The sequence below is a fragment of the Ornithorhynchus anatinus genome, chromosome 3 (assembly GCF_004115215.2).
Source record: "Ornithorhynchus anatinus isolate Pmale09 chromosome 3, mOrnAna1.pri.v4, whole genome shotgun sequence".
Lineage (NCBI taxonomy): Eukaryota > Metazoa > Chordata > Mammalia > Monotremata > Ornithorhynchidae > Ornithorhynchus > Ornithorhynchus anatinus.
The window spans coordinates 13,872,485-13,895,227 of record NC_041730.1 but is presented as its reverse complement, the minus strand read 5'-3'; the positions used below and the strand labels follow the sequence as shown (position 1 = coordinate 13,895,227).

The 22,743-nt window shown below is 44.3% G+C and overlaps 1 protein-coding gene and 1 non-coding gene across 9 annotated transcripts in view; one reads left to right on the top strand and one right to left on the bottom strand.

Annotated features, from left to right (window-relative positions):
• SBF2 (SET binding factor 2) overlaps positions 1–22,743 on the top strand; it is a 474,020-nt gene that overhangs the window by 319,103 nt on the left and 132,174 nt on the right. For all 8 annotated transcript variants that reach the window (XM_029059546.2, XM_029059545.2, XM_039911379.1 and 5 more), the window contains exons 14-16: positions 8,754–8,958; positions 10,974–11,083; positions 12,413–12,562. In XM_029059546.2, coding sequence (XP_028915379.1) covers positions 8,754–8,958; positions 10,974–11,083; positions 12,413–12,562 — 465 coding nt within the window. The remainder of the gene's footprint in view (positions 1–8,753; positions 8,959–10,973; positions 11,084–12,412; positions 12,563–22,743) is intronic.
• Positions 12,863–13,000, bottom strand: LOC114810934. Its single transcript, XR_003758623.1, has one exon. It is a non-coding gene; the product is annotated as a small nucleolar RNA SNORA7 (small nucleolar RNA).

Sequence of the window (22,743 nt, the reverse complement as noted above, 5' to 3'; positions counted from 1 at the left end):
CCGAGGCCATCTTTTGCTCGTGACTTCTGCATATTTAGAAATATCTGCGGTTTTAACCACTAGGTCACTAGGTTTTAACCACTTTCATTCATTCATTCAGTTGTATTTATTGAGCGCTTACTGTGGGCAGAGCACTTGGTAAAGTACAGTGCAACAATGAACAGGATCATTCCGCGCCTCACATCCTGATCCGCTGCCAGATGATCCTGAAATTTCAAGGACTGTCCCACCACCCACTTGAGGATTTGGGAGCTGCAGTGATACACACTGAAATGACTAAAGGGGTAGAAAATAGTTCAGAGGCTTGCACATGTCAGGAAATGAGATTGGGGGTTATATGTGTTTGCAGCGACAGACATCTCTCATCCATTATTCATTAAATCGTATTTATTGAGAGCTTCCTGTGTGCAGAGCACTGTACTAAGTGCTTGATGTAGAGCAGAGACTAGAAATGTAGTAAGTGCTTGCTGTAGAGCAGAGACCAGAAATCTGTGGATGCTTGAGCCATAGATCTAGACTCGTCCAAGGTCACTCAGCAGCTGCCGATTGTCTATTGTGTGATCTCGAGGAGGTCACTTCACTTCTCTGGGCCTCAGTTCCCTCATCTAGAAAATGGGGATTGAGACTGTGAGCCCCACAGGGGACTGGGGCTGTGTCTAACCTGATTTGCTTGTATCCACCCCAGCACTTAATACAGTGCTTGGCACATAGTAAGCACTTAACAAGTACCTTAATTATTAAGTAGCAGAGCCGGTATTAGAATCCAGGTCCTCTGACTCCCAGGCCCATGATCTTCCCACTAGACTCCACACTACTGTAGTAGCCAAAATGGAACAGTAGTAATCATTATATTTATTAAGCACTTACTATGTACCAAGCACTATATTAAATGGTGCCATTTTATTGCCATTGTTCTTGTCTGTCCGTCTCCCCCGATTAGACTGTAAGCCCGTCACAGGGCAGGGACTGTCTCTATCTGTTACCGATTTGTACATTCCAAGCGCTTAGTACAGTGCTCTGCACATAGTAAGTGCTCAATAAATACTATTTAATAAATGAATGAAATGGTAAGGTAGAGCCAAGATAATCAGGCCAGACACAGTCCCTGTACCACACGAGGCTCACAGCCCAAGTAGGAGGGAAAACAAGTGTTAAAATCTGATTTTACAGTTGGGGAAATTAAGACCGAGAGAAGGAATCAATCAGTCAGTAGTATTTATCGATTGTACACCACATGCACGGCACCATGCCAAGCGCTTGGGAGATTGCAGTATGATAGAGTCGGTGGCCACATTCCCTGCACGCAAGGAACTTATAGTCTAGAGGGGAGAAAGACATTTATTTTAGTGGATATTTATGGATTAATATTTATGGATTAATATTAATATTGTGGATATTTAGGTAAGTGTCATGGGGCTGAGGGCGGGGTGAATATCAAGTGTTTAAAGGGTACCGGATCCAAATGCGTTGACAACACAGATGAGAGAGTAGGGGAAATGGGTTAGTCAGGGAAGGCTTCTTGGAGAAAACATGATTTTAATAAGGCTTTGAAGAATTTTAATAAGGAGAGTGGCAATCTGATATAAATGAAAGGGGAGGGACTTGCGGGACAGAGGGAGGATGGCGGCAGGGGATCGAGGTTCAGTAAGTAGGTTGGCATTAGAGGAGCAAAGTGAGCATGCTGATTTAGGACTCCCCCTCCAGACTTGAAGCTCGATATGGGTGGGGAACGTGTCTGTTAATTCCGCTGTACTGTACTTTTCCAAGCGTTTAGTACCGTGCTCTGCACATAGCAAGCCCTCCGTAAATACCACTGATATTTCGATTGCTTGAACAATGAGGCAAGATGGGAGGGGGTGAGCTGATTGAGTGCGTTAAAGCTGAAGGGAAGGAATTTTTGTCTGAGGCGGCGGTGGTTGGGCAACCACGGAGGTTTTCAGGGAGTTGGGGGACATGGACTGAGGGAGTTGACCGAGAAGTTAAGTGACTTACCGAAAGTTGTAGAACAGGCAAATGGCAGAGCAGGGATTAGAACCCAGGTCCACTGACTCCAAGGCCACTAGGCCACATTGCTTCACTAATGTGGAATCTGCATCTCCTGATGCCCCGCTCTCCCTTTGGAAGAGAAAGGGAAACACAACTCAAGACCCAGTTTGTTTATTATTTTCTCATGGGGTAGGATTTTGGAGGTCACTTGAAACTATGGCGATCAAGCCATTTCAAATAGGAAGTGGAGATCCTCAAAAAAAGGATCAGTAATTTGAAATAATTGGAAGAGTCTAGAGTGCTTATCTTACCTCCCATGATGGTGACCCTGGAAATCATGGAACCTTGGCTTCCTTTTTTTTTTAAGAGAGTAAAATAAACACTTTGTAGAGAACAAGAAATCAGATTGCAACCGGCAAGGGTTTGTGTAGAACCATTCTAAACAGCTTTGCCCTAATTCCTTACCTTGGTATATAAAGGGCAGCTTTTCAGTCTCTTAGGTCTTGATATTAGTTAGGTATTTCATTTGGTTTTTCTTAGCACGCTCAATAATAAACTGGAAAAATATGATCAGAATCACAACCCTCTCTGGAGGCTCAACTGGCTAAATAATGGTACACACAGAGAAGTTATCACTGGGGCAAACTAGTCATCAGTATATAATAAATATATGAAATGACTGAATTCTCTAATCCGTCATTTTTAAGAGTTGACTTATTACTTCTATTAACCGTATGAATATGAGCTGTAGAGTTGTGTGGTTAAAACCATGACAGTTAATGCCAGAAATCAGATTGGTGAATTGGAAAAACAGCAGCTTTCAGAAGGCCATTCACAAAAGTGTTGGGTAATATTCTTGGGCCGTGAAGCCAAGAGATTTAGTGTGTAGTTTTAAAAAGCAAGGGCAAAACTCGGAAGGAAAAAAGGGAGTCTAGCACCTAGAAACTCTTGGGGAATTCTTCCATTTCACTTAGTCAATGATATGTATTGAGTGCTTACTCTGTCCAGAGCACTGAACTAAGCGCTTGGGCGCTCAGCACTCTCAGGCCATTACTGGGCCCCATTTCTGAGCTCCAAAACTAAAGATGAGTGGGAAGCACTTGGAGAGCATTCTGAAGGGAGATGTTAAGTTGTTTAGAAAGTTGGGAAAAAAAACCTCAGCAAAAGTTGAAAATAACTGGTATTACTCAGCCTTGACAGCCAAACTTGCTTTGGAATCTGGCAGAGTCCTTGTCTTCCGTTCATCTCGATGTTTTTGTCTTCTCTGGAGATCCTCAATCAATAATCAACAAGACCCTTTATTGAGCACTTACAGTGGGTGAAGCACTCTCCTGTGCTCCAGAAAGAGTATATTGGATATTGATTTTGCCTGCCCCACAGCGTAAGAACGGGGAAGGCAGATATCTAAGGAAAGAGAGTGAAATAGAAAAGGAGAAATAAGCATCAGTATAGCAGTTAAAAATAATGGCTTGGGGGTTTTTTTATGGTATTGAAGCACTCAGTATGATGTGCCAGGCACTCTGCTAAGCATTGGGGTAGATACAAGTTGATCAAGTTGGACACAGTCCTTGTCCCACATGGGGCTCACAATCTTAACCCCCATTTTATTCATTCATTCAATAGTATTTATTGAGCGCTTACTATGTGCAGAACACTGTACTAAGCTCTTGGAATGGACAAATTGGTAACAGATAGAGACAGTCCCTGCCCTTTGATGGGCTTACAGTCTAATTGAGGGGGACGGACAGACAAGAACAATAGCAATAAATAGAATCAAGGGGATGAACATCTCATTAAAACAATAGCAAATAAATAGAATCAAGATGATGTACATCTCATTAACAAAATAAATAATAATAATAATGTTGGTATTTGTTAAGCGCTTACTATGTGCAGAGCACCGTTGTAAGCGCTGGGGGAGATACAGGGTAATCAGGTTGTCCCACGTGAGGCTCACAGTTAATCCCCATTTTACAGATGAGGTAACTGAGGCACAGAGAAGTTAAGTGACTTGCCCACAGTCACACAGCTGACAAGTGGCAGAGCTGGAAGTCGAACCCATGACCTCTGACTCCGAGGCCCAGGCTCTTTCCACTGAGCCATGCTGCTTCCCCAAGGAACTGAGGCCCAGAGAAGGGAAGTGACCTGTCCAAAGACACCCAGCAGACAAGAGGCGGAGCCAGGATTAGAACCCGGGTCCTGCTGACTCCCAAGTTTGTGCTCTATCCACTAGGCCACACTGCCCCTCTCCAGTTGATTATTAGTTAATGGGGCGATTCCCTGGTTTCCTCATTGCATCACTGCTTCAATCTGGGCCACCCTGGTCCAAACAGACTCAGCTCATCAGGATTGTTGTTGGGCAGTTGAGCCAGGCAGGGGTGAGGAGCTTCTCCAACCATTTGGTCTCTCCCCCCGACTTCCACATATCTGTCAAGCAATGGTCTTTATTGAGAGTCTACTCTGCGCAAAAGTTGAAGAACCTGGGAGAGTACAATGAATAAGAGACCCTGTTTTCAAGAAGCTTGCAATCTAAGAAAGAGAATGGCACCCACAAGCCATTCACAAATAGTTGTTGCTGGAGAAAAAAGAAACGATATTATGGGTGTTGATAGAAGAAATATGGAAGAATAAGTTGATAAATTTGTAAGTCACCTTGCCTACTCCTGCCTTACCTCTCTGATTTCCAACTACAACCCAGCCCGCACCCTCCGGTCATCTGATGCCAACCTACGTTTGTCTTTTGCCGTCAAGTCGTGTCCAACCCATAGCGAAGCCATGGACCCATCTCTCCCAGAACACCCCGCCTCCATCTGTAATGGTTCTGTAGTTTTCTCGGTAAAAATACGGAAATGGTTTACCGTTGCCTCCTTCCGCACAGTCAACTTGAGTATCCACCCTCGACTCTCTCCCGTGCCGCTACTATCCAGCACAGGTGGGTTCTGACCCGTAGCCAATTGCCTTCCCCTCGCCAGCCACTGGCCAAGCTGGGAATGGAATGGACAGGCCTCTGCTTGACTCTCCTTCCCATAGTCGAGACCGGTAGAGGACTGGAAACTCTCCAGGTGCGACGCTGAGAGGGGTGCCAACCCGCCTCACCGTCCCTTAATCTCGCCTACCTCCCCACCGACCCCTCGCCCACATCCTGCCTCTGGCCTGGAACGCCGTCCCTCTTCTTATCCGACAGACCATCACTCTCCCCACTTTCAAACCTTTCTTGAAGGCACAGCCTCTCCAAGAGGCCTTCCCCGACTAGGCCCTCACTTCCTCTTCTCCCACTCCCTTCTGTGTCGCCCTTGTACTTGAATTTGCTCCCTTTATTCACCCCTCCCTCAGCCTCTCAGTGCTTATGTACCCGTCTGTAGTTTATATTAATGCCCCTCTAGACTGTAAGCTCGTTGTGGTCAGGGAACTTGTCCACCAACTCTGTTATATTGTACTCTCCCCAGGGCTTAGTGCAGTGCTCTGCACAGAGTAAGCACTCAAAAATGTGACTGATTGATTAATTGTTAATTGATATTTACGTTAGTGCTTTAGGAAAGTAAGTAAGAATAATGGTAAGGGCTGCTTTTGGGTGGAGAGGAGCTGGGAAGGTGGACTTTAATCAAGGAATGCCTCCTGGAGGAGGTAGGTTTTCAGGAAACCTTCGAAGATGGCAGATTTGAACACAGAGGCAGGGTGTGAGGTAGATGTTGGAGTTAGATTTGTCAAGTATAAGGTGCAATGAGAAGGTTAACTGGGTAAGAAGGAAAAGGGAAAGCCCATACCCCAGAGTGCTGGAGTCTTGAAGGCACTCAGCAGCATCTCTGTAATTCATTTATTATATTTTACGTTAGATTTTATTTGTTGCCATCTATAATTCACTTATTTATATTAATGTCGGTCATCCCCTCTAGACTTCGAACTCGTGGTGGGCAGGGAATGTGTCTATATTAGTGCTGTCGATGCCTGTCTGCTTGTTTTGCTTTGTTTTATTGTCTGTCTCCCCCCTTCTAGACTGTGAGCCCTTTGTTGGGTCAGGATTGTCTCTATTGGTTGAGGAATTGTACTCTCCCAAGTGCTTAGTAAAGTGCTCTGCAAGCAGTAAGCACTCAATAAATACGATTGAATGAATGAATGAATGAATGTCTACCAACTGTATTGTAGCGTGGCTCAGTGGAAAGAGCACGGGCTTCGGAGTCAGAGGTCATGGGTTCGACTCCCGGCTCTGCCACTTGTCTGCTGTGTGACTGTGGGCAAGTCACTTCACTTCTCTGTGTCTCGGTTACCTCATCTGTAAAATGGGGATTAACTGTGAGCCTCACGTGGGACAACCTGATTACCCTATATCTACCCCAGCGCTTAGAACGGTGCTCTGCACATAGTAAGCGCTTAACAAATACCAACATTATTATTATTATTGGACTCTCCCAAGCACTTAGTATAGTACTCTGCACACAGTAAACTCCTCCCCCTCTCCCTTCCCCTCCCCTCAGCACTGTGCTCATTTGTATATACTTTTATTACCCTACTTATTTTATTAATGAGGTGTCCATCCCCTTGATTCTATTTATCGTGATTACGTTGTCTTGTTTTTGTCCGTCTCTCTCCCCCAGTTAGACTGTGAGCCCATTATTGGGCGGGGATTGTCTCTATCTGTTGCCGAATTGTACATTCCAAACGCTTAGTACAGTGCTCTGCACCTACTAAGCACTCGGTAAATACTTTTGAATGAATGAATGAATAAACGCTCAGGAAATACAATAGATTGATTGATGAGTCTTGGCTTCTGCCACCTCTCCACATTGCCATTCGCTTTGGATATTTTGAATGCGAATCTGCCAGAAGGCTGGGGAATAGGCAGGCTGACGGGTCCCTTGAGATCCCTCCCGGTGAAGATACTTTGGTGCTGTGAAAATTCAGCCTTAGAATCTGTTTTGAAGGGGGTTACTTCCTCTGTGGTGGGAAAAACTGCCAGACTGTAGCCTCTGGGGATTGCCTTGAAATACTAGTTTCCCAGGCTGGAGATGTTCTCCTGGCTTCTCTCCTGACCTCACTCTGTCTCTTGCCTTTTCCTTCTCCTTCACCTCCTCCCTCAGCCTCGCTGCCAGTGCTTCCAACCTATCTCGGGTCTGAACCTTAACGCTCACGCTTTGAAATTCGTTCATTCATTCAATCGTATCTGTTGAGCGCTTGCTGCGGGCAGAGCACTGTACTAATTTCTTGGAAAGTACAATTCGGCAACAGGTAGAGACAATCCCTACCCAACAACGGGCTCACAGTCTAGAACGGGGAGTCAGACAACAAAACAAAACAAGTAGACAGGCGTCTTTAACATCCACATAGATAAATAGAATCGTAGATATATACACATCATTAATTAAATAGAATAATAATTATGTACAAATATCCACAAGTGCTGTGGGGCGGGGAAGGGGGTAGAGCAGAGGGAGGGAGTCGGGGCGATGGGGAGGGGAGGAGGAGCAGAGGAAAAGGGGGGGCTCAGTCTGGGAAGGCCTCCTGGAGGAGGTGAGCTCTCAGTAAAGCTTTGAAGAGGGGAAGAGAGTTCATTTCTGAGATTATGAAAGGAATAGAAGCAGCGTGGCTCGGTGGAACGAGCATGGACTTGGGGGTCGCAGGTCATGGGTTCGAATCCCGGCTCCGCCACTTGTCGGCTGTGTGACTTTGGACAAGTCACTGAACTTCTCTGTGCCTCAGTGACCTCATCTGTAAAATGGGGATGAAGACTGTGAGCCTTACGTGGGACAACCTGATCAGTCTGTATCTACCCCAGCGCTTAGAACAGTGCTCTGCACATAGTGAGCGCTTAACAAATGCCAACATTATTATTATTAATATTCATGAAGCAAAATGACATTTCTTAAGCACTTACTATGGGCCAGGCACTATATTAAGCACAGGGGTAGATACAAGCAAATCAGGTTGAACCTAGTCCCTGTCCCACGTTGGTCTCACAGTCTTAATCCCACTTTAGAGATGAGGGAACCGAGGTCCAGAGAAGTGACTTGCCTAAAGTCACACAGCCAACAAGTGTTGGAACCTGGATAAGAACCCAGGTCCTTCTGGCTCCCAGGCCCGTGCTCTTTCCACTAGACAATGCTGCTTCTCATTTGAATTATTTTCCAAAATACTGGTCAACTTCACTAGTGGAAAATATTTGTCAATCTTAAGCATTTAACACATTTATAATTGGACAAATCACCAACAGTTACTTAAACTTTACCAGCCTTCCAAGTTTTCATCTTCATGGCTCTCTCTGGACCTAATTTTATGTCCAGAGAAAACAAACTTCCAATATAATGAAGAGAAATGTAATATAACATTTAAATATGCATGCAGATAACAGTAAATAATGTTGCAGGGCACACTTTATAACGATAGAATTATTCATTCATTCAGTCGTATTCATTGAGCGCTTATTGTGTGCAGAGCTTTATACTAAGTGCTAGGGAGAATACAAAATAAAAATAAACACACTCCCCGCTCACAGTGAGCTTAAATGAAGCTATGTTAAAATCCACGTAGGATATAGGAGCCTACTGTTTAAATTTTATCCTCTCAGCAGATTTTTAAAACTATTTGATACCAGTGGGAGTGGCCTTTCTATGTATGGTTGTTTGCTAGGTATCACCTAAAATGGTGCCATGGATTTGTGGAAATGAAATGGAGATCACTTGATTACACTATTTTATTTTTTTTTGTTTTTTACTCCCAGAAGGGGGAATCGGCATGACGTAAAGAGCTGATATAATTTTATTTGAATGTTACAGGAAAATCCAAATCCTCATATGGCATTCCAGAAGGTTCCGCGGCCCACTGAGGGATCCCACTTGCGAGTACATATTCTTCCATTTCCCAAAATTAATGAGACTCGGGTTCAGGAGTTACTACAAGAGGGACTTGCCAAGAACCAAATTACACCTCCTCCCTCTCGGGTGGAAAAGAAATGTGTCGTGCCAGCTGGTCTCCCTGTTGGTGAGTTTATTTGGACTTCTATTGAATATTGAAATGAAAGGCTTAATTGACAATATTCTGTGCAGGAATTTTTTTGCATAGTATTTGTTAAGCTCTTACTATATGTCAAACGCTGTTCTAAGCACTGAAGTAATTACATATTAATTAAGTCACAGTCTAAGTAGGAGGGAGAATATTTATCATGTCCCCATTTTACAGTTGAAACTGAAGCACAGAAAAGTCCAGTGACTTGCCCAAGTTCACCCAGCAAACAATTGTCAGAGTCAAAATTAGAATCCAGATCCTTCTGCTTCCAAGGCCCGGGCTCTTTCCACGAGGCCACTCAACTGAGGAAAATTGGTGTTTATTGACTGATATAAAGTTAAGAATGTTGAAAAAGGAGGGGAATTCTAAAATTTAAGTGATTACATTTTGAATGGGATAATAATAACATTTACTAAGCACTTCCTGTGTGCAGAGAACTGTAGTAAGCACAGGAATTAGACATGGTTTCTGTCACTTAGGGCGCTCCCAGTTTAAAAGATGAATTTGTAATTTGTAATTTTATTATTCATAGAAAAGTAGAGTTCTTAGAAATTTAATTTTGAAACAGTGCCTTTAATTTTCAGTGTGTTTTTTTTTCCTTTTTTTGGAGCCGGGGCTGGGGGGAATTAACTTTTCCTCTTTCATCATTTGCTAGTTCATAGGGCCCGGCTAAGTACTTTCCTCAGCTGCATGTGGGAATCCCACTTGAATCCAAGAGAGGTGCAGGGAGTTTGGGGGAAGAGCACACAGCCTTCTCAGTCCAATTTTTGGTTACAGGCCCCGTCCACATCGATCTTATAAACAACCCCCGTGTGACTTGCAGGCACGTGTCACAGTGTGGCCCGAAGGAAGATGGTGGTCAGTGGAGGGGGGTGGACCAGTTGGGGGCCCAAAGCATGGCCCTTAAGAATGTTGGGAAAGCCGGGGAATTCTCAAATTTTAAATGATTACAATTTAAATGGGATAATAATAACAGAGGAGGCCTGGGGGAAGTGAAGCATGACCAAGAAATACACTGGACAGTGGGCTGAGAAAAACAACGAGAAGAAGCCAGAAGGGCAGATCCAGAGGAGGAGACCAAGCAGAAATCACGGGTTCCCCGCAAATTATTTTTGGGGCTTATCTAGTAACTGGATATTGGCCAAACCATCCTGGGCTAACAATAGCTCAAGTAGGACTCATCTAGGGATCTCGTGGTGGAGGGTGAGAGACGCTGGCCTAGGATGATGGAATGGCCTTAATGGGGTTTAATCATTTGAGTTTAAAACCAAACACTGCGCTAAAAGACAAAAGACATATTGGACATGTGCAGCCAAAGAAGATGCTTACATGACGTTTGGATTAAAAATGAAATTAGTAATTGGATGGTGTCCCCCCTTGATGTTGAAATTAGATATTTACTAAGCAGGAGAAGCAACGTGGCTTAGTGGAAAGAGCTTGGGCTTGGTTCTTGGAGTCAGGGGTCATGGGTTCGAATCCCGGCTCCGCCACTTGTCAGCTGTGTGACTTTGGGCATGTCACATAACTTCTCTGTGCCTCTGTTACCTCATCTGTAAAATGGGGATGAAGCCTGTGAGCCCCACGTGGGACAACCTGATGATCTTGTACCTACCCCAGTGCTTAGAACAGTGCTTGGCACATAGTAAGCGCTTAACAAATACCATTATTATTATTATCATTATTATATTTATCATTAGTCTTGCTGTTGTTTTACTATCATTATCTCTGGTTTTGCAAATTGAGCATGCATGGATTTTAGAAAGTATACCAAATACGAGTACAGCCCTCTTGATTTCAGTGGGTATTTAGCAGCCGTTACAGACTAACTGGGATGGATGTTAAAAAAAGCCTTCAAAGTGTAATTAGGTTTGCCATGTAGGTGGAGAAAAGAAAACTGTGAACGCTAACCATGTTAAAATAACTTTTAAGAAATATTTAAGTTGTGTGAGTCCTATCAAGTCATAATTTTGTGCTTTCCTTTTTTTTTCAAGTTTCTATAATGGATAAAGTAACTACGGTTTTCAACAGCGCACAGAGGCTAGAAGTTGTTAGAAACTGCATCGCATTCATATTCGAAAACAAAGTTTTGGAGACCGAGAAGGTAATTTTTAAAAGTTAAAGGACGCTTACTTAGCAATGCTGCTCCCAAGTTGAACTACAGATTATTAGGACCGCCTGACCTCTCCACAAGCTCTTGTCAAATGTATTTAATTGTTTTTATAATGTCCATTTCTTCTTGGTTCATTTTAAACAGACCACAGTATTTAAGAAATAAAATTACAAAATGCTGTTGTGGTTGTGGTCATGCAAAGTCTTTACTCAATGTTGTTGTTTATTTTTCCTTAACTTTGCAAGTACAGTGATCAATTATGATTTTCCAAACCTTCTTAGAACACTTGTTAACAATTTCAACGTTTTTATTTATGATCTAAGCATAATTCAGGCTCAGCCCTTGGTCGAACCGTCGTTTCCTATTAAGTGTTGTTTTGCACTTTTCACTAAAGTTCATCCTCAACTGTTTTGAAAGTACAGGAATATCATAATTTAGCTGCGTCTGTAGGAATGGAACAGTGGTTAATAAGCAGATATAAATTACTCTGTGTCCTGTCATGAAAGTGTTATATTTGGCTTTCCCCGTATGTATCAAGGTCAGTACTTCCAGTGCCTAAAACTACTCCCTGGTGGTATTAAGCATTTTAGGAGAAATATTCACTCTTTCGGACTACTAAGGATTTCTTACTGCATTACTGGCTCATCACAGTGCAATAAGCAATTCCCTAAGGGAAGAATTGGGCTCATTATTCCTGCCAAAGAAATAGGGCCCAATATCTGTGCTATATCTTTCCAGTGCTTTAATGATATTTATTAAGTGCTTAGTATGTGCCAGGCACTATTATTGAGCACTGGATCAGATACAAGATAATCAGGGTGGACACAGTCCGTGGCCCATGTGGGGCTCGCAGTCTTAATCCCCATTTTGGAGATGAGGAAATTGAGGCACACAGAAGTGAAACGACTTGCCATAGGTCACCCAGCAGGCAAGTGGCCCAGCCGGGATTAGAACCCAGTTCTTTCCGACTCCCCGGCCCTTGCTTTATCCTCTAGGCCCCGCTCCTTTTCAATTTTCAGTCAGTGCCTTTAAATCAAGATAGTAATCTCCCACTGGCTTCATTTTTCAGCCGACTCCACCACCACCACCACCAAGTATTAGTGGCCGATCTCTCTACTTTGAATTGCATTTTAATTTTCCGATCCGTTCTTTTTGAAAGCTGAGATTTCACAAGCACTTTCTAAATTAACTCATTAAGATCTGACAGCCCTTCGGGGTAGTTTTATCGGCAGTGTTTCTGTGAAGGAGAGCCCTCGGGGACCTCGGGAAAGCTCGTTCCGTTCTGGTCACTTTAATAAGATAAACTTTTATTGCCTCCAGACCCTGCCAGCCGCCCTGAGAGCCCTCAAAGGAAAGGCAGCTCGACAGTGCTTAACCCAGGAGCTTGGGTTGCATGTCCAGCAAAACCGGGCTATATTGGACCATCAGCAGTTTGACTACATAGTAAGGATGATGAACTGCACTTTACAGGTATTTTATTTTTTTTCTCTAAATCTTTATCTGTTGTCATTACTGTGGAATCGGTTATGTGGGTTCAGTAATGAGCTTGTCTTATGCTGTTGTGCCGTCTCCGGCCCATAGCGACACCGCGGACACATCTCTCCCAGAACGATCCGCCTCCGTCCGCCATCATTCTGGTAGTGGATCCGTAGAGTTTTCTTGGTAAAAATATGGAAGTTGGTTTACCATTGCCTCCTTCCGTGCAGTAAACTTGAGTCTCCACCCTCTACTCTTTCCCGTGTCGCTGCTGCCCAGCACAGGTGAGTTTTGATTTGAAGCAGATTGCCCTCCACTCTCTAACCACTGGCCAAGCTAGGAATGGAATGGACAGGCCTCTGTTTGACTCTCCCTCCTGTAGTCGAAACTGGTAGAGGACTGGAAACTCTCCAGGTGCGACTCTGAGAGGCTAATAATGAGTTACCAGCACTCAGTCACCCTGTCTTACTGTACCTCGCTGCTTTTCTGCTACAACCCAACCCGCACTCTTTGCTCCTCTAATGCTCACCTACTCACTGTACTTCGATCTCCTCTATCGCGCTGCCAACCACTTGCCCACGACCTGCCTCTGGCTCGCCCGGAGCGCCCTCCCTCATTGTATCCGACAGACGGTCACTTTGCCGACCTTCAAAGCCTTATTAAAAACACATCTTCCTCCAAGAGACCATCCCCTCATTTCCTCTTCTCCCACTCCCTTCCATGTTGCCCTTGAATTCGCACCCTTAATTCACCCCTCCCTCAGCCCCACAGCAGTTATGTCCATGTCATTAATACCATATTAATAATAATAATGGTGTTAAGTGCTTACTCCACCCTCTCTACTCATCTCGACTCTCTCGCCCCCCTTTCCCTCCGCCGCTCTCGCTCCACTAACCCACAGCCCTGGATCACCTCCTCCGTCCGCCTCCTACGCTCCTATGCTCGAGCTGCTGAGCGCTGCTGGCGAAAGTCCAAGCACCGAGCCGACCTCACACACTTCAAATATATCCTTTCCTGCCTTAACTCTGCCCTCTCCTCCGCCAGGCAAAGCTTCTTCTCCTCCCTCATCGACACCCATGCCCGTCAGCCCCGCCGATTGTTCCGGACCTTTAACTCTCTCCTTAGGCCCCCGTTCCTCCCCCTCCCCCATCTCTCACCCCCAATGATCTGGCCACCTATTTCCTCACGAAAATCAACACGATCAGGTCTGAGCTCCCCAAAGTCACCCCTCCGCCTCTCCCCTCCCCCCCACCGACCCCCTCCCCTACTTTCCCATCCTTCCCTGCAGTATCCTCAGAGGAGATCTCCTCCCTCCTCGCAAGTGCCACCCCCTCCACCTGCGCCTCGGACCCCATTCCCTCTCACCTTATTAAAACCATCGCCCCTGCCCTCCTCCCTTCCTTAACTTCTATTTTTAACCACTCAATCTCCAAGGGCTCCTTCCCCTCTGCCTTCAAACATGCCCACGTCTCCCCCATCCTAAAAAAACCCACTCTTGACCCCACTTCCCCCTCCAGTTATCGTCCTATCTCCCTACTACCCTTCCTTTCCAAAATCCTAGAACGAGTCGTCTACAATCGATGCCTAGAATTCCTTAACTCCCATTCTCTCCTAGACCCCCTCCAATCTGGCTTCCGTTCCCTCCACTCTACCCTCCATGACCTCCTTCTTGCCAAATCCAATGGCTCCTACTCCATTCTGATCCTCCTTGACCTCTCTGCTGCCTTTGACACTGTCGACCATCCCCTCCTCCTCCATACCTTATCTCACCTCGGCTTCACGGACTCTGTCCTCTCCCGGTTCTCCTCTTACCTCTCTGGCCGATCATTCTCAGTCTCCTTCGCTGGAGCCTCCTCCCCCTCCCATCCTTTAACTGTTGGAGTTCCTCAAGGGTCAGTTCTTGGCCCTCTTCTGTTCTCCATTTACACTCACTCCCTCGGTGAACTCATCCGCTCTCACGGCTTTGACTACCATCTCTACGCAGATGACACGCAGATCTACATCTCCGCCCCTGTCCTCTCCCCCTCCCTTCGGGCTCGCATCTCCTCCCGCCTCCGGGACGTCTCCGCCTGGATGTCGGCCCGCCACCTAAAACTCAACATGAGCAAGACTGAGCTCCTCATCTTCCCTCCCAAACCCGGTCCTCTCCCAGACTTCTCTATCACCGTGGATGGCACGACCATCCTTCCCATCTCTCAGGCCCACAATCTCGGTGTCATCCTTGACTCGTCCCTCTCGTTCACCCCACACATCCTATCCGTTACCAAGACCTGCCGGTTTCACCTCTACGATATCGCCAAGATCCGCCCTTTCCTCTCCACCCAGATGGCTACCTTACTATTACGGGCTCTCGTTATATCCCGGCTAGACTACCGTGTCAGCCTTCTCTCTGACCTCCCTTCCTCCTCTCTCGCCCCGCTCCGGTCTATTCTTCACTCCGCTGCCCGGCTCATCTTCCTGCAGAAACGATCTGGGCATGTCACTCCCCTTCTTAAACAACTCCAGTGGTTGCCTATCGACCTCCGCTCCAAACAAAAACTCCTCACTCTAGGCTTCGAGGCTCTCCATCACCTTGCCACTTCCTACCTCTCCTCCCTTCTCTCTTTCTACCGCCCACCCCGCAAGCTCCGCTCCTCCGCCGCCCACCTCCTCACCGTCCCTCGGTCTCGCCTATCCCGCCGTCGTCCCCCGGGTCACGTCCTCCCGCGGTCCTGGAACGCCCTCCCTCCTCACCTCCGCCAAACCGATTCTCTTTCCCTCTTCAAAACCCTACTTAAAAATCACCTCCTCCAAGAGGCGTTCCCAGACTGAGCTCCTCTTCCCCCTCTACTCCCTCTGCCATCCCCCCTTTACCTCTCCGCAGCTAAAGCCTCATTTTCCCCTTTTCCCTCTGCTCCTCCACCTCTCCCTTCCCATCCCCACAGCACTGTACTCGTCCGCTCAACTGTATATATTTTCGTTACCCTATTTATTTTGTTAATGAATTGTACATCGCCTCGATTCTATTTAGTTGCCATTGTTTTTACGAGATGTTCTTCCCCTTGACGCTGTTTATTGCCATTGTTCTTGTCTGTCCGTCTCCCCCGATTAGACTGTAAGCCCGTCAGACGGCAGGGACTGTCTCTATCTGTTGCCGACTTGTTCATCCCAAGCGCTTAGTACAGTGCTCTGCACATAGTAAGCGCTCAATAAATACTATTGAATGAATGAATACTATGTACCAGGCACTATATTAAGCTCTGGGGTGAATAGAAGCAAATCAAGTTGGACACGGTCTCTGTCTCTCGTGAGGCTCAGGGTCTCAATGCCCATTTCACAAGTGAGGTAACCAAGGCCCAGAGAAGTGACTTGCCCAAGGTCTCACAGTAGACAAGTGGTGGATCCAGGATTAGAACCCATGGCCTTCTGACTCCTGAGCACTATCCACTATGTCATGCTGCATCTCAATTAATGTCTCTCTCCGTCTCTAGGCTCTTAGCTCATTGTGGGCAGGAAGCGTGTCTACCAACTCTGTTATATTGTCCTCTCTCAAGTGCTTAGTACAGTACCGTACACCCAATAAGCGCTCGATATAAACCATTGATTGATTGAGTTCTTAAACCTGTCAGAACAAAAGAATTGAAGCACTACTTTGTACACCACTTTCTGCCAAATTAACTACTTGTAGTCAGTAGTGGCATTTGCATTGTCTCTTTTCCGTCTGTATTGCAAAATGGAAGGCTGCCCAGCTAACATGAAGGTACCTTGGCTAAGCACTGATAAAAATTCTCCAACTGGGCTTCCATGACTTTGCTATCTCTACCCCAGAGTAGTGCATTAATGCTCCAGCAACAACACCCACCTCCGCCCTGCTGTCCTGACCTGGCACTTTAGCTAGAGGGCTATTAATAATAATAATAGTGATGAAAATGAAGATAATGATGATGATGTTTGTTAAGAGCTTATTATGTGTTCTAAGCGCTGAGTTAGAGACAAGATGATCAGAGTCGACCATGGTCCCTTTACCACGTGGGGCTCACAGTCTTAACTGCCATTTTACAGATGAGGTAACGGAGGAACAGAGAAGCGACGTGACTTGCCCAAGGTCACCTAGCAGACAAGTGGTGGAGCCAGGATTTGAATGCAGGTCTTTCTGACACCTAGGCCCGGGCTCTATCTATAGGCCATGCTGCTTCCTGAGGGTTGAGTGAGAGTCGCCTTCCCTGATATAAGTCCTCGTTTCCCCTAACCCTCCTTCCCTTTTCTGTCCCTGTATGCTTGGCCAAGTGTCCTTACGCACTTTGATACTCCCCGCTCACCCAACACAACTTACGTACTTATTTTTATACTCCCCTATTTCTCCTAGGAGTAGTTTATTTGAATGTTTGTCTCCCCTTGTAGACTGTAAGCTCCTAGTGAGCAGGGATCACATCTGCCAACCCTCTTGTATTGTACTTTCCCAGGTAGCTATTGTGCTCTGCTCCTTTCCCTCATCTGTAAAATGGGGATTGAGACTGTGAGCTCCATGTAGGAAAGGTACTGTGTCCAACCCGATTTGCTGGCATTCACCCCAGTGCTTGGTACAGTGCCTGGCACATAGTCAAGCACTTAACAAATACCATTATTATTAATATTATTATTATCTACTGCCCTCGTTCAAAAGAATTAATCATACTCAATAGATTACTGGATCTGCTTTCTTCTTGCCACCAGACCACTATCCTGCCCGCTATCTCCCTGATAACAGCGCTCGCTTGAGATAGGAGCTGGGAAGAAGTGTTATTGCTTTTCACTGCTGGTTTTACTGCTTTATAAACTATAAGCCCGTTGTGGGCAGGGAATGTCTGTCTTTATTGCTACATTGTACTTTCCAAGTGCTTAGTACAGTGCTCTGCACACAGTAAGCGCTCAATAGATACGATTGATTGAATGAATGAAGGAATGCACGCAATAAACCTTCAATAAATGTCCTTGATTAATAGAAAAGCTGCTGCAGAAAACCAGCAAAAGGGAAGAGAATTGAATGAATGTGTTTAAATGCACTAATCAATCGATTAATGGCATTTAGTGAATGCCTGCTGTGTGCAGTGAACTGTACTAAGCACGGGAGAGTACACTAGCAGTAATAATCATGATCCTTGGCCTCAGAGAGCTTGCAGTGTGACAGGGAAGAGAGATGCAAAATAATTTAGGTAGGAGGAAAAGTGGTAAAGTGTACGAGTCGAATGTGGATAAAAATGCTCCTGGTGGTTGTGAGTGTTTAAGTGCTGAGTGATTGTTGAGTGGATGTAACTGAAAGAGAAGGAAAATTAATTGGGGGAAGACTGGAAAAGCGGGGATTTCCAAGGGTCTTTGAAGACGGGCAAAGCTGTGGCCTAGAAGACGTGAAGAGGATGGGGGTTCCGGAGAAGCAGGGCTGGTGCTCGGTGCAACCTCAAAATAAGGCAAGTGGAGATGAAATATATGACCTTGTGAAGTGAGGGAATTCGAGTCAAAGTTCTGGAGGGTTGATAAATTTTCTCAAATTCCATTAGGATGTTCAATCAACAGTGGTATTTATTAGATGGGTATTTTGTACAGAACACTGTGCGAAGCAGCATGGCGTAGTGGATAGAGCTTGGTCCAGGTGGTCAAAAGTTCATGGGTTCTAATCCTGGCTCTGCCACTTGTCGGCTATAATAATAATAATAATAATGATGGCATTTGTTAAGCGCTTACTATGTGCAAAGCACTATTCTAAGCTCTGGGGAGGATACAAGGTGATCAGGTTGTCCCACGTGGGACTCACCGTCTTAATCCCCATTTTACAGATGAGGCAACTGAGGCACAGAGAAGTCAAGTGACTTGCCCAAAGTCACACAGCTGCCAAGCGGAAGCCGGGGTTAGAACCCTTGACCTCTGACTCCCAAGCCTGTGCTCTTTCCACTGAGCCACACACTGTTCAGTGAGCAAATCACTTCGCTTCTCTGTGCCTCAGTTACTTCACTGCTAAAACGAGGGTTGAGATTGTGAGCCTCATATGCGGCAGGGACTGTGTCCAACTCGATTTTCTTGTATCCACCCCAGCGCTTAGTATAGTGCCTGGCACATAGTAAGCGCTTAACAAATACCATCATTATTATTGTTATTACTATTATTACTACTACATGTTTGAAAGAGTGTAACACATTTAGTGAGATAATCCTTACCCTCAAGGAGCTCACAGTCCTTGATAGATTTAAATGATAGATTTAAATTTCATTGGCTAGACTAAACTATTTAGAAACCCCCCTCAGTGGTAAGTGCCGTTTTAACTGGTTTTCTTGAAAAATGTTAAGGTCTGTCTATAAAACCAATTCTCTATTCTATTCTCGAGTACTTAATTAGTCTTTTAGCTCCCAAGCCTCTTTGGGAACGAATAATTGGCACTCTCAGATCTAGATTAATTGTAGGATTCACTTGATGAACTCCTTCTTTCACTAACTTAAGACTTATTTATTCATGCAAACACTTTCAGATATTTAAACATTTTTCCATTTTTAAAACATCCTTGCCCTCCTGTCATGACTAGTACTTCCTTTTTTTGTATTCACTCTTTATCCTTCTGTTCTGCGATCATAGTATAGTCTGTGAAAGTCTTGAATGTACAAATTATTCCCAGTGTGGTTGTAATGAAAATTAATTGCATATTCAGGAACCCCAAATTAGAACAACCAATTCTGACACATTATTAAAATATGCAGCACTTGACTCCTGGTCTTCACATGATCAATTTGATCTACTTAAGTTCCCTTGCAAAGACTGGTTTTTCCAGAAATTTTATAGCATAAACTTTAAAGGGCTGCAATTCAACATCTAAAATGTAATCTTAAATTTACATTTAATGTTGTAAAATTCAAGATTAAATGATGGCAAAAGATACGATAGTTCAAGAAGTCAGTCAGTGCTCATGATTTAGTACCTAATCCTTTTCCCATTTTCACTGGCTTTCCAACCATTTCACCCTACTGGAACTTGCTCAACAACTGGTTACAGTTGATCTTTTTTGTAAAAAAAAAAAAAAACCAACCCCAAAAAAAAGGAAAGAAGTGGAAAAAAACATTAAAAGATTTCTCCTTTCAAAGCATCATTTCTCAGCTTTCTATTTTTGCTTTTCTGAAGAGTAACATTTTCTCTTTTGCCGAACACGGTGAAAATTTGTTTTTAGGAGTCCATCTAGCTGCACCTGCTTTCTGGATTTACCTGTTGTAATCCCCCCCAACATAATCATTTGGGTTTTTTTTTATATATATAGTCCTTCTTAGCAAATTGATCTAAAGTCCAGTTTTTAAAGCTTTTCATTTACCCTTCACATTCCTGTATCGCTTTGAGTTTAACCTTCCTGCCATCTCATTTCTTAATTTCTTCCTCTTATGTATGCTACAGGGTGTTCCTTTGATAATAATAATAATGATGATAATTGTGGTATTTCTTAAGTGCTTACTCGGTGCCAGGCACTAAGCGTGGGGTGGATACAGGCAAGTAGGGTTGGGCACAGTCCCTGTCTCATCCCTGTTTTACAGATGAAGTAACTGAAGCCCAGAGAAGTGAAGTGACTTGCCCAAGGCCACACAGCAAACAAGTGGCAAAGCAGGGATTGAAACCTGTGACCTCCTGACTCTCGGGCCCGTGCTCTATGCTTACAAAACCAATTTTTCTGAAGGATAGTCAGCTTTCTACCCACTGGATCTTACTAGCGACCTGGACTGGTTAAAATCTGCTTTCCTGTGGTCCATTTGCTTTATCCTGCTGACTTTTCTCTTCGTTTCCCTTAGGATCCTAAATATGAATATCTTGTGATCGCTTCCAAGGTTTCCATCCATCTCCTTCATGAATTCTTCCCTGTTCGTAAAACTCAAATCAAGAACATCTGTCCTAGTTGATTCCTCTTCGTTCTGAACTAGATTTTCTTCATTGCAATCCAAAAACTTGTTTAAAAATGTGTGGCCCACTGAATTCTTTTTCTAGCAGATACGTGCATCTCGCTTTCCCATTTCTCTAGGGAGAATTTAATGAGAAACTTATCATTTGGGTATTATTTTGTTTGTCTAGTTCTTTTTATGCCAAACTGATAAAAAGAAATGGTTTAGAAAAAACATGGCCTTTCTCTGTGTCACTTCTTTGTATCACTCGCAAGGATTGGTTGCTTATTGAAGAACCTCCAATTGAGATTATTTACCTCAACATTTTAAATTGCTGGGATCACTTAAAACTCAGACTAATGAAAACTAGGATATAAAGAACATTCATCAGGAACTTTATTTAGATTTCAGCAGCTATAGGATAGAGCATTTGTTTGATCATGATTCCAGTCAAGTTTTGGGAAAGAGTAGGACTTTTCCAATTTCATACTGAGCAAACTCTAGGAATAAATGTTTTGGAGAATCTCTCTGTTGGGGGCCAGGGTGTTCACTTAATAAGAAGTCTCTTGTAATTGTGTATGGCTAGAACTTTATTTTATAATCTAGGCTTGGCTTTTGGTGGATTGAAACATATTTGTTACCAGAGTGTAATCTATTACGCTTTAGAAGTTAGAGAAAATCTGTCATGGCTGCACATTTCTGATAACTCAATTTAAGGGATGTCAGTCAGTTTAAGGACCCTGATGGGAGGAGGTGGAGGGATGTTTTTCCCACTGTGAAATCTAGTCAGCATGCTTGTTTAAATGCAGTTTTTTGTTGCCTGAGAAAGTCATTAAATTAGGAAGATACAAAGGTATCAAAGTATTTGCATATATTCAAACGAAAACAGCAGCAGCATGGCACAGTGGATAGTGGCACATGGCCTGGGAGTCAGAAGGTCATGGGTTCTAATCCCAGCTCTGCCACTTGTCTGCTGTGTGACCTTGGGCAAGTCATTTCACTTCTCTGGGCCTCAGTTACCTCATCTGTAAGATGGGGATTGAGACTGTGAGCCCCACATGGGACAGGGACCGTATCCAACCCGATTTGCCTGTATTTACGCTGGCACTTAGAACAGGTGCCTGGCACATAGTGAGTGCTTAACAAATGCCAATATATTTAGATTGCCATATTGTTCATTTATATCAAGCAGTGATACTATGCTACAGATTTTGAAGGGAGTGAGCAATGTATTGAGCTTTAATTAAGAGAGTAAGGGGATATTATGGAGGCCAGAGCATACTAATGGAAGTTTAAATTCCTTACCCTTGGCTAAAAAGCTCGCTGAGCACCTTTGGAGGATTTTGGAAGATATTTTAGTGTGGCTTAGTGGACAGAGCACGGACCCAGGAATCAGATGGACCTGGGTTCTAGTTCTGGCTTGCCACATGTCCATTTGTGTAACCTTGGGCAAGTCATTTAACTTCTCTGGGCCTCATTAACCTCATTTGTAAAATGGGGATAAAGAGTGTGAGCCCCATGTGGGACAGAGATTGTTTCCAACCTGATTAACTTGTAGCTAACCTAGTGCTTAGAACAGTCCTTGGCACATAGTAAGCATTTACCCAGTAATAATAATGTTAATAATGTTGGTATTTGTTAAGTGCTTACTATGTGCAGAGCACTGTTCTAAGCGCTGGGGTAGACATAAGGGAATCAGGTTGTCCCACGTGGGGCTCACAGTCTTAATCCCCATTTTACAAATGAGGTAACTGAGGCACAGAGAAGTTGTTACTTGCCCACAGTCACACAGCTGACAAGTGGCAGAGGGGGGATTCGAACCCATGACCTCTGACTCCAAAGCCCATGCTCTTTCCCCTGAGCCACACTGCTTATTATTATCATTTTTTCTAGTGCAAACAGATATTATGAGTTCATTATCCACCAAATCAGCATTTGTGAGCTTGAGTAAGTCATTTACCTTCTCTGGGCCTCAGTTACTTAATCTGTAAAAGAGGATTAAGTCTGTGAGCCCCATGTAGAAGTGGCCTGTGTCCACCGTGACTAGTTTGTATCTTCCACAGCGCTTAGACCTGGCACATGATAAGCACTTAACAAATCTCATAAATAGCAAAAAGAAGAATGGTCCCTAATCCCGTTTTCAGCCGTCTACCTAAAATTCATATGCATGCTGTGGAAGAACTGCATATATATTTATAGAGTGAAATCATGGTGATATAGAGCTGTTTTTAAAGATGCTCTCTGCCAAAATGCAGTGCTTTAAACGAAAACAGTCTCCCACAAAGCATACACACAATTCCACTACCGCATTTTTTT